Source organism: Bos grunniens, chromosome 6 (genome assembly GCF_055505025.1).
Source record: "Bos grunniens cultivar Pamir isolate PY7600 chromosome 6, Bosgru_T2T1.0, whole genome shotgun sequence".
Taxonomy (NCBI): domain Eukaryota; kingdom Metazoa; phylum Chordata; class Mammalia; order Artiodactyla; family Bovidae; genus Bos; species Bos grunniens.
This window is the reverse complement of record NC_141170.1, coordinates 73,637,145-73,651,041: the sequence shown is the minus strand read 5'-3', so window position 1 is coordinate 73,651,041 and position 13,897 is coordinate 73,637,145. Positions and strand designations below refer to the sequence as shown.

The window sequence follows — 13,897 nt, the reverse complement described above, 5'->3', positions numbered from 1 at the left end:
AACATTATATACCTTTTTACATTCACCTCTTGAAATCATGTGGTCTTAAATTAATGGTAAAATTAGTGTAGCGTCCAATGGAATATAGTACTCAATCACAAAAAAGAATGAAATATTGCCATTTGCAGCAATGTGGATGGACCTAGAAAATGTTAGAGAAGTAAATCAGTCTGAGAAAGACAAAAATTATACGGTCAATTATATGTGGAATCTAAAGTAATACCAATGAATCTGCACACAAAACAGAAACAGACTTGCAGCCGTAGGAAAGAAACTTGCAGTTACCCAAGGGGAGAAGGAAGGAAGGAGGGGCAAATTAGGAGTATGGGATTAACAGGTACAAACTGCTATATGTAAATAAGCAACAAGGAGATGGTATAGCATAGGAAATTATATTCAATATCTTGTAATAACTATAATGGAAAATAATCTGATAAATTGTATATTTACCTGAATCACTTTGCTGTACACCTGAAACTAACACAATGTTGTATTCAATAAATCAACTCTATTCCAGTTTTTTTAAAAATTTGTGTCTAGAGTCCTCTTGTTGTGACATTAGGTAAGAGCCCATCCAGAAATTTGCTTGGAAACGGGGGTAGATAGTTCTTCTCCCTAAGGTGAAGAGAAATTATCCTTTCTAATAATGCTGACTTAAAAGTTCTTGACAGTAATTGTACCTACTTCACAGAGTTTTTGTAAGAATTTGATGAGTTAATACATGTTAAGCACTTAACAATGTCTGGCACAGAGTAAACAATAAATGTTAACTAACATTTATGAGTATTTTTAGTTTGTATGTATTAAATTGAAGCCTTTAATGTGTTAATATGCTACAGATAACAAATGAAGGTCTCAAAATCAAAGAGGTGACAAGATTTTTCTGCTTGATATTAAGCTATGATATCTATAAAAAATGAAGTAATAGATTTTTCATTTGTTTTGAAAGACAGGGGAAATGATAACTGGTTAATCAGATGTGAAAAGCAGACACATGAAGATGAAATTACGGTGAGGGAATTTTAATATATATGCATATATGAACACACTATTAGTGTCTATTAAAAATTCCTTGAAGTTATTCTTCATCACTTCCTCATTTCCTTCACCTTGATCCTTGGTTTTTATCTCCTTTTTCTGTTTTTATCATCTTATTTCTTTCCTTTGCCTGCTTATGTTGCATTTTTTGTTCTGTTTTTGAAATCTCTGTGCAATTTTATTTTGTATGTTGTATTAATATAGAAGAATAACATCAGCTCAGTACTGATATTCTTTTTACTGGAAAAGGTCAGTTTTCATTCCAGTCCCAAAGAAAGGCAATGCCAAAGAATGATCAAACTACCACACAGTTGCACTCATCTCACACTCTAGTAAAGTAATGCTCAAAATTCCCCAAGCCAGGCCTCAACAGTACATGAACTGTGAACTTCCATATGTTCAAGCTGGATTTAGAAAAGGCAGAGGAAGCAGCGATCAAATTGCCAACATCCACTGAATCATCAAAAAAGCAAGAGAGCTCCAGAAATACATCTACTTCTGCTTTATTGACTATGCCAAAGCCTTTGACTGTGTGGATCACAGCAAACTGTAGAAAATTCTGAAAGAGATGAGAATACCAGACCACCTGACCTGGCTCTTGAGAAATCTGTACGCAGGTCAGGAAGCAACAGATAGAACTGGACATGAAACAACAGACTGGTTCCAAATCGGGAAAGGAGTACGTCAAGGCTACATATTGTCACCCTGCTTATTTAACTTATATGCAGAGTGTATCATGAGAAACACTGGGCTGGAAGAAGCACAAGCTGGAATCAAGATTGCCGGGAGAAATATCAATAACCTCAGATATTCAGATGACACCACCTTTATGGCAGAAAATGAAGAAGAACTAAAGAGCTTCTTGATGAAAGTGAAAGAAGAGAGTGAAAAAGTTGGCTTAAAGCTCAACATGCAGAAAACTAAGATCATGGCATCCGGTCCCATCACTTCATGGCAAATAGATGGGGAAACAAGGGAAACAGTGTCAGACTTTATTTTGGGGGGCTCCAAAATCACTGCAGATAGTGACTGCAGCCATGAAATTAAAAGACACTTGCTCCTTGGAAGATAAGTTATGACCAACCTAAACAGCATATCTAGGTGGTGAGTATATGGTTAATTATATACTGTACATTTTTCATAATAAAGTCAAAGAGAAACATCAGTCTATCCTTGAGGGTCAACTGTATCATAGATGGCTAGAGAAATTGTAAATGAATGACATTAATATGGGTTACATATTAAATAATATCAAAATATTTACAAAAAAAAAAAAAAAGCAGAGACATTACTTTGCCAATAAAGGTCCATCTAGTCAAAGCTATGGTTTTTCCAGTAGTCATATATGGATGTGAGAGTTAGAGTATAAAGAAAGCTGAGCACTGAAGAATTGATGCTTTTGAACTGTGGTGTTGGAGAAGACTCTTGAGAGTCCCTTGGACTGCAAGGAGATCCAACCAGTCCATCCTAAAGGAGATCAGTCCTGGGTGTTCTTTGGAGGAACTGATGCTAAAGCTGAAACTCCAATACTTTGGCCACCTGATTTGCAGAGCTGACTCATTTGAAAAGACCCTGATGCTGAGAAAGATTGAAGATGGGAGGAGAAGGGGACGACAGAGGATGAGATGGTTGGATGGCGTCACCAACTCAGTGGACATGAGTTTGAGTAAACTCTGGGAGTTGGTGATGGACAGGGAGGCCTGGCGTGCTGCATGCAGTCCATGGGATTGCAGAGAGTCAGACACAACTGAATGACTGAACTGAACTGCACTGACTCTGATTATTTAAAGCTGTTACATCACTTTAAAAAGTTTGTAGTTTTCATAGTTCATCAAAGAATTTTGAAATTACATATTCAAAGTACTCAGCAATAAAGAAAGAACACACTTGATACACGCAATAATGTGGATGAATCTCAATACCCTGCTGAGTGAAAGAAGCTAAACAAAAGGGAAGATACTGTCTGATTCCTTTTATATAAAGATCTAGAAAGTGTAAACTAATCCCTAGGGACAGAAAGCAGACGATGCTTGCCTGGGGTGGGATAGAGGGAGGGAGGAGGCTACTAAAGGACACAGGGAAACATCTGGGTGGTTTCATATCTTTCAGTGCTTATCAACTTGTACACTTTAATGTGTAAAGTTTATTGTGTGTAAATTATACCTCAATGAAGTTGTAAATAGAAAAAATAGAAATAAATGACAGTTATAGCAGAAATGGGTTTAAAAATACATATATAAAAATATACATGCTTATAATAGTTTCTAGATATATTTTATTGGTATATCTAAAGCAACTGGATTTTGCTGAAAACCTTATTCTTTTGCTCTGAAGTATTTTGTGCATTCTCATTGAGATAAGATATTTGATATAAACTAACAGAAACAACTCTGGCATGTATCACCTGTACCTTCACTCTAATACTTTTAATTTAAAAATTATCTTTTTCACCTTTTTAAAATCTAGACCACTTAATAATGACAATGTCTATTTTTAGATAATAAGAAGTACTCTTCAACATGAAAACTTTCTTGCTTCTGAGGCTTGCATTTCCATTACAGGAGAATGAAGAAGTTAGAAATGGCCTACATTCTGTAATCAAGAGTATCTTGAGGTTCCTTCTACTGGACCTTATTACATTTAGCCATGGTGGTTGGAGAGTTTTATTTAGAAACATTTTGTATTTGAACTAATTATTTCTATGAGACCCTAGGAAAGACTTTATTTTAGTAAGGTAAATCATTATCTTAAACATACCAGTATTTTGCACATGCCATACATTTACGCCCTGGTGGCTCAGTCAGGAAGGAATCAGCCTGCCAATGCCGGAGACCCAGGTTTGATCCCTGGGTAGGGAAGATCCCCTAGGGAAGGAAATGGCAACCCACTCCTGTATTCTTGTCTGGAGAATCCCATGGACAAAGGAACCTGGCAGGTTACAGTCCATGGGGGTCACAGAGTCAGACACAACTGAGAAACTAACACGCACACATCCATTTAAGCAACACGTCTAACAGTAAATTATCCAGAACTACACATTTTATTTATTTTTCTCCCCAACTTTATTGAGGTATTATTGACATGCATGCCGTTTTAAGGTGTATAATATGATGATTTGATATAAGTATATATTGTGAAATGACCATCACAGTATGGTTAGCTAACACCTCCGTCCCATCACATAATTAACATTTTTTGGTATACATGGTCATAACATTTATTTTCAAAAAAATTTTTAGTTGGAGGGATGTTGCTTTACAATGTTGTGTTGGTTTCTGCAATGCAACAACGCAAATCAATCATAATAATACGTATATCCTCTCCCTCTTGAGCCTCGCTCCCCTCCCCTGCATCTCACCTCTAGGTCATTACAGAGCACCAGGCTGGACTTCCTGTGTTATATAGCAACTTTCCTCTAGTTTTCTATTTTACACATAATAGTGTATACATGTCAGTGCTACCTTCTCAGTTCATCCCGCCCTTTCCTTACCCAGCTGTGTCCATAAGTCCTTTCTCTACATCTGCATCTCCATTCCTCACTGCAAATGGGTTCATCAGTACCATTTTTCTAGATTTCATATATATGCGTTAATATATTTGTTTTTCTCTTTCTGACTTACCTCACTCTATACAAAACTACCATATAACCCAGCTGTCCCACTGCTGGGCATATACCCTGAGAAAAACCACAATTCTAAAAGACACATGTTCCCCAGGGTTCATTGCAGCACTATTTAACAATAGCCAGGACATGGAAGCAACCTAGATGTCCATAAACAGGTGAGCCAATAAAGAAGATGTGGTGTGTGTAATACAATGGAATATTACTTGGCATAAAAAGGAACGGATTTGAGTCAGTTGCAGTGAGGTGGATGAACCTAGAGCCTGTTATACAGAACTACACATTCTGAAGTCTTAATAATGTCAAGCCTACTTCCCCAAAGATGAAAAGAATGAAACTATTACTGTATAACTTTGTAACAGCAAATTTAAAAAGTAGTGATTATGAAGTTTTTACTGGTTCTTAAGACCCTGTCTTCCCTTAAATGGTAAATTGGTACTTTTTGGTAACTTTATTTTTATAGACTCTTCAGATAAAATGTCTTTAAAGCTCAATAATTATTATACATTTTTCTTTTGGAAATATGCATGTAAATTGTTTTATCAATTATTTTCTCCCTTTTAGGATACAAAATGGACTGATGATAAAGAAACACTTATTAAAATAGCTGCAATTGATAACGGTCTAGCTTTTCCTTTTAAACATCCTGATGAGTGGAGAGCATGTGAGTATTTAGAAATTTTTATAGAATCTCTGCTGCTGCTAAGCTGCGAAGTCACTTCAGTCGTGTCTGACTCTGTGTGACCCCTTTTTCAGAATAGGATGGGAATGAAATTTATGCATATCAAAATAGCAGAGGAAAAGCTGGGTCTATTACAGTCATTTGGGCTCAGTTCTAGGCACTTGGGATGCAAAGATGTGTAACACACTCTGTGAGCCTTGCCATGGTTCATTCCTTATTTTTGAGTGACTATGTCTGATTTTGATTTCTTGGCTTGTGTTAGCCTTGTAAAATAAATTGGATAGCTTTCCAAATTTGAAATTTGTTAGTCATTCTTTGCTAACTTGATCTATGGCCAATTTAAAGGATTATTTTTGAGAAGAATGTGGTTGAGCACCAAGTCTGTCTTCTAATGAAAACTTGGTAGTCAAATCATATTCTTGACCCATTTTTTAACCGCTTAATCTGCTAATTTTTGAGAGACAGAGTTCACTGTGATTGCGATTTTGTCAATTTCTTTTTGTATTTCTATGCACTTTTTGCTTTGTATTTCACACTCAGAGTCCCAGTGTTTTATCTTGCTGGGGTGACTTGTTCTTTTTGTTAGTGTAAAATACCCCTCTTTCTCCCTCACAGTGTTTTTCGCATTTCTTATTTTGTCTGTTGTAATATTGCTATGCCTCATTTCTTTTTACTAGTATTTACCTGTATTATTCTATACTTTTATTTTCAAGTTCCATCATTTTGTTTTAAGTACATGACATAGAAATAGCTCCTAGCTGAAGATTTTTTGCCTAATCTGAGATCCTTTTAATAGCTACACTTAACTCTGTAATTTGTCTCAATAAACTCCTGATGTGTTTGAACTTTTCCTACCATCTTTTTTTTTCCTATTTACCATGAATTTCAATTTTTTTCTTTTTTTCCTTTCCTACCTTTGGTTGAACTGACTTAAGGTGTCTTTGTTCTTTTTTTTTTTTTACCTCTAATGGTTTGGAATCTATATATAAATTGCCTTTTAATGGTGTCAAGTTTAAGATGCCTGCAATACACCTGGAAAATTTTACCAAACACAAACACCAAAAAATAAGGATCTAGAACTTGAAAGAGTAATTGGTATTGAGGATGTAATTTTTTTAAACTGTTACTTTGGTAAGTGGAAGCCATGGCGGTGTTGCTATCACCTGGGAAAACCATAGTGAACAAATGCCATCACTAGGGCAATGTGAGATACATAGATACTCAATAAACATTTCATGAATGTTTGGTGGGGCTCCTCTGGTAGCTCAGCTGGTAAAGAATCTGCCTGCAATGCAGGAGACTCCAGTTTGATTCCTGGGTCAGGAAGATCTCCTGGAGAAGGGATAGGCTTCCCACTCCAGTATTCTTGGGCTTCCCTGGTAGCTCAGTCAGTAAAGAATCTGTCTGCAATGCGGGAGATCTGGATTCATCCCTAGGTTGGAATACTGGTATTGAGGATGTCATTTTTAAACTGTCACCTTGGTAAGTGGAAGCCATGGTGGTGTTGCACCTGGGAAAATCATGGTGAACAAATGCCATCACTGGGGCAATGTGAGATATGTAGGTACTCAATAGACATTTCATGAATGTTTAGTAAGTGAAGGAGAGAAAAGACGAAGTGTAGAGTCTGGCAATGGTGGTGTTGAAACCAGGAAAAAAAGCCAGCAAAAGAGAAACGGCTTAAAAGACAGAAGGTAAAGTTTGGGACAGTGGTAGCACCAAAAACCACATAGGGGAGCATTTCACAGAGGGAGACAATAGAGAACAGTGCTGCTTGCTGCAAAGACACTCGAAGTAGCATGAGGAATGCACACGGACTTTTGGAAAGAGCCTTAGGAGATGACTGGTGGCCTTAGGGGAGAGTGTGAACGGTGATAAAAGAAGTTGAGGGGCAGGGATTGGAATTAGAGACAGGCAGAGAATCAGAGCTTTTCTTTTACATAATTGGTCAGGGGAAGGCTTTCTTTGGAATGGACTGTACTTTCCATAGTATTCAAAGAGATAGATAAAGGAGAATTCAGAAGAAATGACTCTAAAGGCAAAGTTTTTTTCCTCGGGGCTTTCTGAGTGGTAAGAGCTAGAGATTCTCCTTGAATGAACTATAGTTCTGTACGGGATCATACTGTCATAAACCTTACCTTTTCTTGTAAGAAACTGAATTATGCACCCTTTATCTAGATTATCTCACTACTTTACGAATCTTTCTAGTCCTGGCACTGTGTATATTTAATGGTCTTCTTGGGTGAGAACTAGAGTTAGCCCCAAATCATGAATCTTTGCTCTCTCAAAGTGGCTTACCTAATGACCTGAAAGTGAAAGTTGCTCAGTTGTGTCCGACTCTTTGCCACCCCATGGACTATACAGTCCATGGAATTCTCCAGGCCAGAAGAATACTAGAGTGGGTGTAGCCTTTCCCTCTTCCAGGAGATCTTCCCAACCCAGGGGTCAAACCCAGGTCTCCCTCATTGCAGGCAGATTCTTTACCAGCTGAGCCACAAGGGAAGCCCAAGAATACTGGAGTGGGTAGCCTATCCCTTCTCCAGCAGATCTTCCCAACCCAGGAATCGAATTGGGGTCTCCTGCATTGCAGGCGGATTCTTTACCAACTGAGCTATCAGGGAAGCCCACCTATTGACCTACGAGTGATTTAAAATTTTAAGCACAGACACATATACACACACCAATGAGTCATCAGTTCCTGACCATTTGTGGCTGAAACTGCAGGGAGACCTCAGCCATGATATCTGGGGTTGTGAACAAATTATAGGTACCGCTCAATTTCCAAACACAGCAGCCAGACATTCAGATATGATATAGGGCTGTTGGAGATATACTCATTATCAAAACTTACTATTTTCCTGTTTAAAACTCAGAAACCTAACCAGCTCAGGTAAATACCTTACTGTGTTTTACCATCTGAAAGTGAAAGTGTTAGTTGCTCAGTCCTGTCCAGCTTTTTGCGACTGCATGGACTGGAGCCTGCCAGACTCCTCTGTCCATGGAATTCTCCAGGCAAGAATACTGGAGTAGGTTGCCATTCTCTTCTCCAGGGGGTCTTTTTGACCCAGGGATCAAATCTGGGTCTCCCGCATTGCAGGCAGATTCTTTACCTTCTGAGCCACCAAGGAAACCATCTGAATTAACCATCTAAACTTAGAAATTTGAATAACTTAAATGGCAAAGAATAAGTGATCCAATAACTTCTCCTGTCTTTTTGTTAACCCAGAAATTATAGAGAAAAATACAGAATAAATGTGAGTCTAAATAAACCATTTCCCCTCACTGATAAGAATACTTTTTTTTTTAGATCCATTTCACTGGGCTTGGCTTCCTCAAGCAAAAGTTCCTTTTTCTGAAGAAATAAAAAACTTGGTTCTGCCATATATTTCAGACATGAACTTTGTGCAAGATTTATGTGAAGATCTTTGTGAACTTTTTAAGGTAAATAGATTTTTAGTTTTAACTATTTCAGAAAATGAAATAAATCTTAAAAGAGTTTTTCCTAATAGAGCTAATTTGCAGTTTACTGCTTCTGATATCACTGCTTGCAGTAGAACCTGACATAACAGAAAGGAGTTAGCATTTTTCTTTATAGGAGCATAAATTTGTGAAGTTAAACTTTGAGTATTCTTTGAAATGCGACTACATTATAATTCGGGAAGTTGTTTTCTTCAAAAGTTGAACTTTTACAAAATTACTCTGTGAATTTTAAGAAATGTTTGGTGATCTGTTATTATTTAATTCTCTTAAAAAGAGCCTAAAGCTGTTGGCTAGAAAGTCATTTTAAATACTTTCTGGAACAAGTTGGAGTGTAAGAGTATTTATTGTCATTCTAGAGGTACACAAAAATGCATCAAGTAAAAATAATCTTTTTGTGTAACTTTTTCTGTTAGGAATGCTTTGCAATGATCTCCTGTGCTAAGTTGAGTTCATTTGTTTTCAAGTGTTTTTTTCAAAGAGCTTGATTTTTATAATAATGTTTCCTTTTCTGTTTGTGATAGATGGACAGGAATTTTGACAAAGCCACGTTTGAAAAGCAGATGTCTGTGATGAGGGGTCAGGTAGGTTACTTTTTAAAGATCTTGTTCATTGAAAATAGCTCTCTCTGAAACAGTAGTCAACTTTTTTCCTCCATTGTGACGCAGAGACAACTCTCAGTACTGTCCTTTATTCTGAACCAAAATAGTTCAGATGATTAGAAATAAAGTTGATTTCATTACTCTTTTTTTTCCCATATTAGATTTTTTTTTTTTACTTTGTTGTGTATTATTTGGTTAGTCAGTTTCCTGCTACTGCTAATTCTTGTCCTCACTTTAATAACTGTTTTCCTGAGTATTAGTATCTTGCTCCTTCTCAAATCCACTTGCTTGAATATTTCAATAGCAAGTTCTGTTCCCTGTGGATGATTTTCCTCAGAGAACATGTTTGGCTAGAGCAATCAGTAAATAGTCATGTCAACAAGGACGAGCACTACTTGGGACATAAAAGTACTAGTTGTAACTCAATCCTCTCATTCCTTTTCAGCTCCTTTAATTAGAAACACAGGGTATTAATTGCATCTTCTGGTATGAACCTGAAGGCTAGGCTGACCTACAGGTGACTCTGCTTCTTCTACTCTACTACTAGTATTTAGATTCCAAAAGAAAGACTTGAAATAAAAATAAACTATAGTTCGAACATGGTCATTCAGTGACTTACTAATTAATTTTTTCTTTCTAAAAGATGCATTTCATTTAAGGTAGCTGCTGCAGACCTGTGACCAAGAAGACAAGTCTATTTTTGCACTATTTATTATGCAACATTAACAAATGGATACAATTAAATAACTATTGTATTTATTCATCAATTGCTTATTGACAGAACCAGTGCCAGAAACTGTTCTAGTGATTGAGAGAAAGCAGTGAGTAAAACCAAGTTCCTTCTGTCCTGGAGCCCTTGCTCTGATGAGGCCTGGGGCTAGGAAAGAGGACAGGTTATTAGTTTGCATGCCTATTGGTGTACTGTTGTGCTTATACAGGGCTTTGTTGGAGTCATAAGTTTTAAATAGTAAGTGAAATGGTTGGAGAAGCAGGCTAGAGAGTCAGATTTTGGAGGGCCTTAGATTCCACATGGAAGGGCTTGGAGTAGTTGTTCATCATTTCTGCCATTTTTTTTTCAAATAATGTGCAAAAATATATTTCAAGTAAATTAGTATTTCTGAGGTCCGGTGTTTCAGATAGGCACAGGCAGAATAGGAAATGAATGTTCTTCTTGAGATTGATCATGACCCTACTGCTATTTAATGTAAAATTCAAAAGTTTTAACTTAATAAACATTATTAGTCAAATTTTAAAAGAAATGCCTTCATACTAGGTCCTATTAATAATCCCAGTGAACATGCAATAAATTTGTTGAGTGAGTGGGTAAGGCAAGTATTTAGTAAAAACGAGACTATTTAGACCAGTATCTGTTTAGGACCAGTGTCAATGGAACCATTGACCAGTATGTATGTGGAACCATTCACTTTATTCCATTTCTGATTCAATTCTTCTGCATGTAGATGCATTCTAGAATATTTCAGAGTTGTCGGTTGGCAAAAATTTTTTAATTCTAATCTTGTGCATTTGTTTGTATATATGGATGTGTATGTACAAGCATACATAACTCCACATATTTGTATTGATAGCAGGTACTCTTCATCACCGTCTCTGTTGGGCATAAATGGATGAAATAAAAGCTGTAGTTATGAATAGTTAAAATAATATCAGTGAACTGAGGCCTTTACCTTTTCTGAGCTGATGAAAACTTTCTTCCTTCCACAGATCTTAAACCTCACTCAGGCACTGAGAGACAAGAAGACTCCTGTCCAGCTGGTGCAGATGCCTTGTGTGGTTGTGGAGCGCAGTCAGGGTGGAGGGCAGGGTCGGATCATCCAGCTCAGCAATTCATTCACCCAGACTGTCCACTGCAGGAAGCCATTTTTTTCCTCCTGGTAGCAGCTGTGAGAGAAACAACTGTTTGGCCTTGTGTGGTTAAAACATACTGTCACATAAATCTGCTGGTAAGAGCTCCAGCTGCCAGAGCCTCAAATAATATAAGTTTCTAAAAGGCTATCTTTTGAATGTAATCAGAGTTTACAGTTTTTTGTCCAAATATTAAATTTCTATTTCAGGGAAGAAGTGATATATTTCTTATATCATATTTTTGTAGAAAAATTGTATTTTATGTTGTTGATGTTAGTTTAAGGTAATTTCATAGTTTACACATTCTAAAATGAGTATAATTACTCTTGAATTCCAAACAGAAAAATAAGGTGTTTGTTGACTTTGAATACAGTAACTTTTTATATACTTTTTAAACATTGACAAGAATGGTCATGTTAATTCTTCTTACATTATAAAAAGCTTTTGAGGATAAAAGTGCTCTTATGAGCTATAATAGAGTAGTTAATAAGAAATAGGTAAGAATAAAGCAATGTTGCCTTAATTTAAAAAGCTGCTATTTTAGAACTTGAATAAATACTCCTAACGTGACCATTATTAGGGACCAGAAAATTATATTTTGTATAAGTAACTGATGACCATTTTTTTCATACTTCAGAATATTTTTGTCAATTATTTTGTTTACAGTGAGGAAAAAAAAATCTAATGATGTCTCCCACCTTTAAAAAGAAAAATGGAAACACTCAGTTGAGACTTGAGGGAAATAATATGAAATGAAGATGGATCCCCAGTATTCTGAAATTCCAAAATAGCATTAAAAAAATCCCTTCTGTTTCTTGCATGGGATCAGTACTTAATCAGTTAGTACTTCCAAGTACTGGTTCAATTTAGTACTTCAATTAGTATTAATCTTCAGTGAAAAGTAAAACATAACTCAAACTGTATATTGGATGGCATTTTGAGGTCCTAGGACATAACCTCTTAAAAATAATAGTAGTTTTGTAGAGTACTTGAATTACTGATGTTATAATTACAGTCAACTCTAGAATATCAGCCCCAATTAAAGGGGAACATGACAGAGATAACCATAATATCATTTTTATTTTATTTTAAACACCAATATGTCTGACATGCTGGGAATTTGTAGTACTTTTAACTCACTGAGTAGTTTAAATTGAGATGAGCTCCATATGAAGATTTGATCCCAGAGAAGCAAGCAGAAGCTTCTTTCTCTTCTTAGGCTCCAAACAAGTAACATCACCACTCAGACTAAACTGGGCAGTCTGTGGTCTTGGCCTTGTGTTTTTCAAGCTTTCTGTCCTGTAATCTTTTAAACTAAGTTATTTTTATGTAAAAAGTATTTCCTGAAGGTTGAATTAGAACAAAAGTCCTCCCTTCCTCTACATCTTTCTTTTGTTCTTTGTGGATGTGACGAGTAAGAATACTGCTGTCCTGGTGATGTCCATTGGAAACCTGTGTTCTCTTACCTTCTCCAGCCCTCCATGATCCTCGTATTGAGATAATGAAAAACTGACTGGAAATTCAAAACTCAAGCTACTATCTTTAAATAAACACCAGTAATTAAAATGTGCCTTTTGAAGATGTTTTCTTAATGAAATAAGTTTTTATGATCTGGATACTGCCCTCATAAGATAGTTTTTTCAGTATTTTGATAATTGCTATATTAATTTTTTTTTCTGCTATGAGATTTACTTTTTATACCCATAAGTCTCTTGTTATAATACAGATTCCACTGGCAAGATAATTTTTATAACATAAACTTAGTAAGTTGCTACTACTAAAATTAAATAGTGTGAAAATATTTTTAAATGATCTGACCAGGTCAGAAAAATAAAGCTGAAATATTTAAGATAAGATTACAAGTCAGAATACATTGGTTGTATTTTGTAAATTTTCATAAACTTCGTTTTTTTAAAAATATCGTTAATTTTTTTTCAGTGAGTATATTTGTAGTGTTAAACCTATAGACTAAAGGTAATAAAACGGATTGATTTCTATATTTCTCCTGAAGTATGTATATTGAATATTTAGAATGTGAATATGTTTATGTTTATGAATGATGCCAAACCACCATTTTCTTACTTTATATGTTAGTACAATTTAATATGTTATCATTCCAAAAGACATTTAACTGGAATCTTTGTAATTAGAGGCATTTTTATTTTTATTTAAATGTAAGCTGCCTTATTCTCCAAATTTGTCAGCAAACATGGAGGCATGTTTTTTTGTAGTCTTGAAAATGACTTGATTCCCAAATTTTTTTTAAGTTTTGTACTAATGGAATTAAAACCTTATTAAAAACAGTGGTGACTAGTTCTTTGATTAGATTACATCTTAAATCGTTTTACAGATATACAAAGAGATGGGTACTGTTTATAGTTCACTTTCTTTCCCGAAATTGCTTGGGCAGCTGTACAGAGTTGAGGAAGAGGTTCTCGGTGTGGTTTTGTTTCCAGTCCTTTCTTGTGGTTAGTTTGGAGTCATGTGACGGAGTCCGGCCAAGGATGTTACGTGACCTCCATATCTGGCAATAAAACTCACTGCATCACACCAGTGGTCACCACTGACCAGTCTCCCATCTTCTCCTTTGGCTATAAACAAAGAATTTGCAAA

General features: G+C 35.9%; 1 protein-coding gene across 4 annotated transcripts in view; it reads left to right on the top strand.

Moving 5' to 3' along the window:
- Positions 1–13,587, top strand: part of PI4K2B (phosphatidylinositol 4-kinase type 2 beta) — a 104,839-nt gene extending 91,252 nt beyond the window's left edge. For all 4 annotated transcript variants that reach the window (XM_086407779.1, XM_086407780.1, XM_086407777.1 and 1 more), the window contains 5 exons: positions 950–1,011; positions 5,225–5,324; positions 8,650–8,783; positions 9,344–9,403; positions 11,144–13,587. In XM_086407779.1, coding sequence (XP_086263905.1) covers positions 950–1,011; positions 5,225–5,324; positions 8,650–8,783; positions 9,344–9,403; positions 11,144–11,317 — 530 coding nt within the window. In that variant the 3' untranslated portion in view covers positions 11,318–13,587. The remainder of the gene's footprint in view (positions 1–949; positions 1,012–5,224; positions 5,325–8,649; positions 8,784–9,343; positions 9,404–11,143) is intronic.
- Positions 13,588–13,897: the final 310 nt, after the last annotated feature.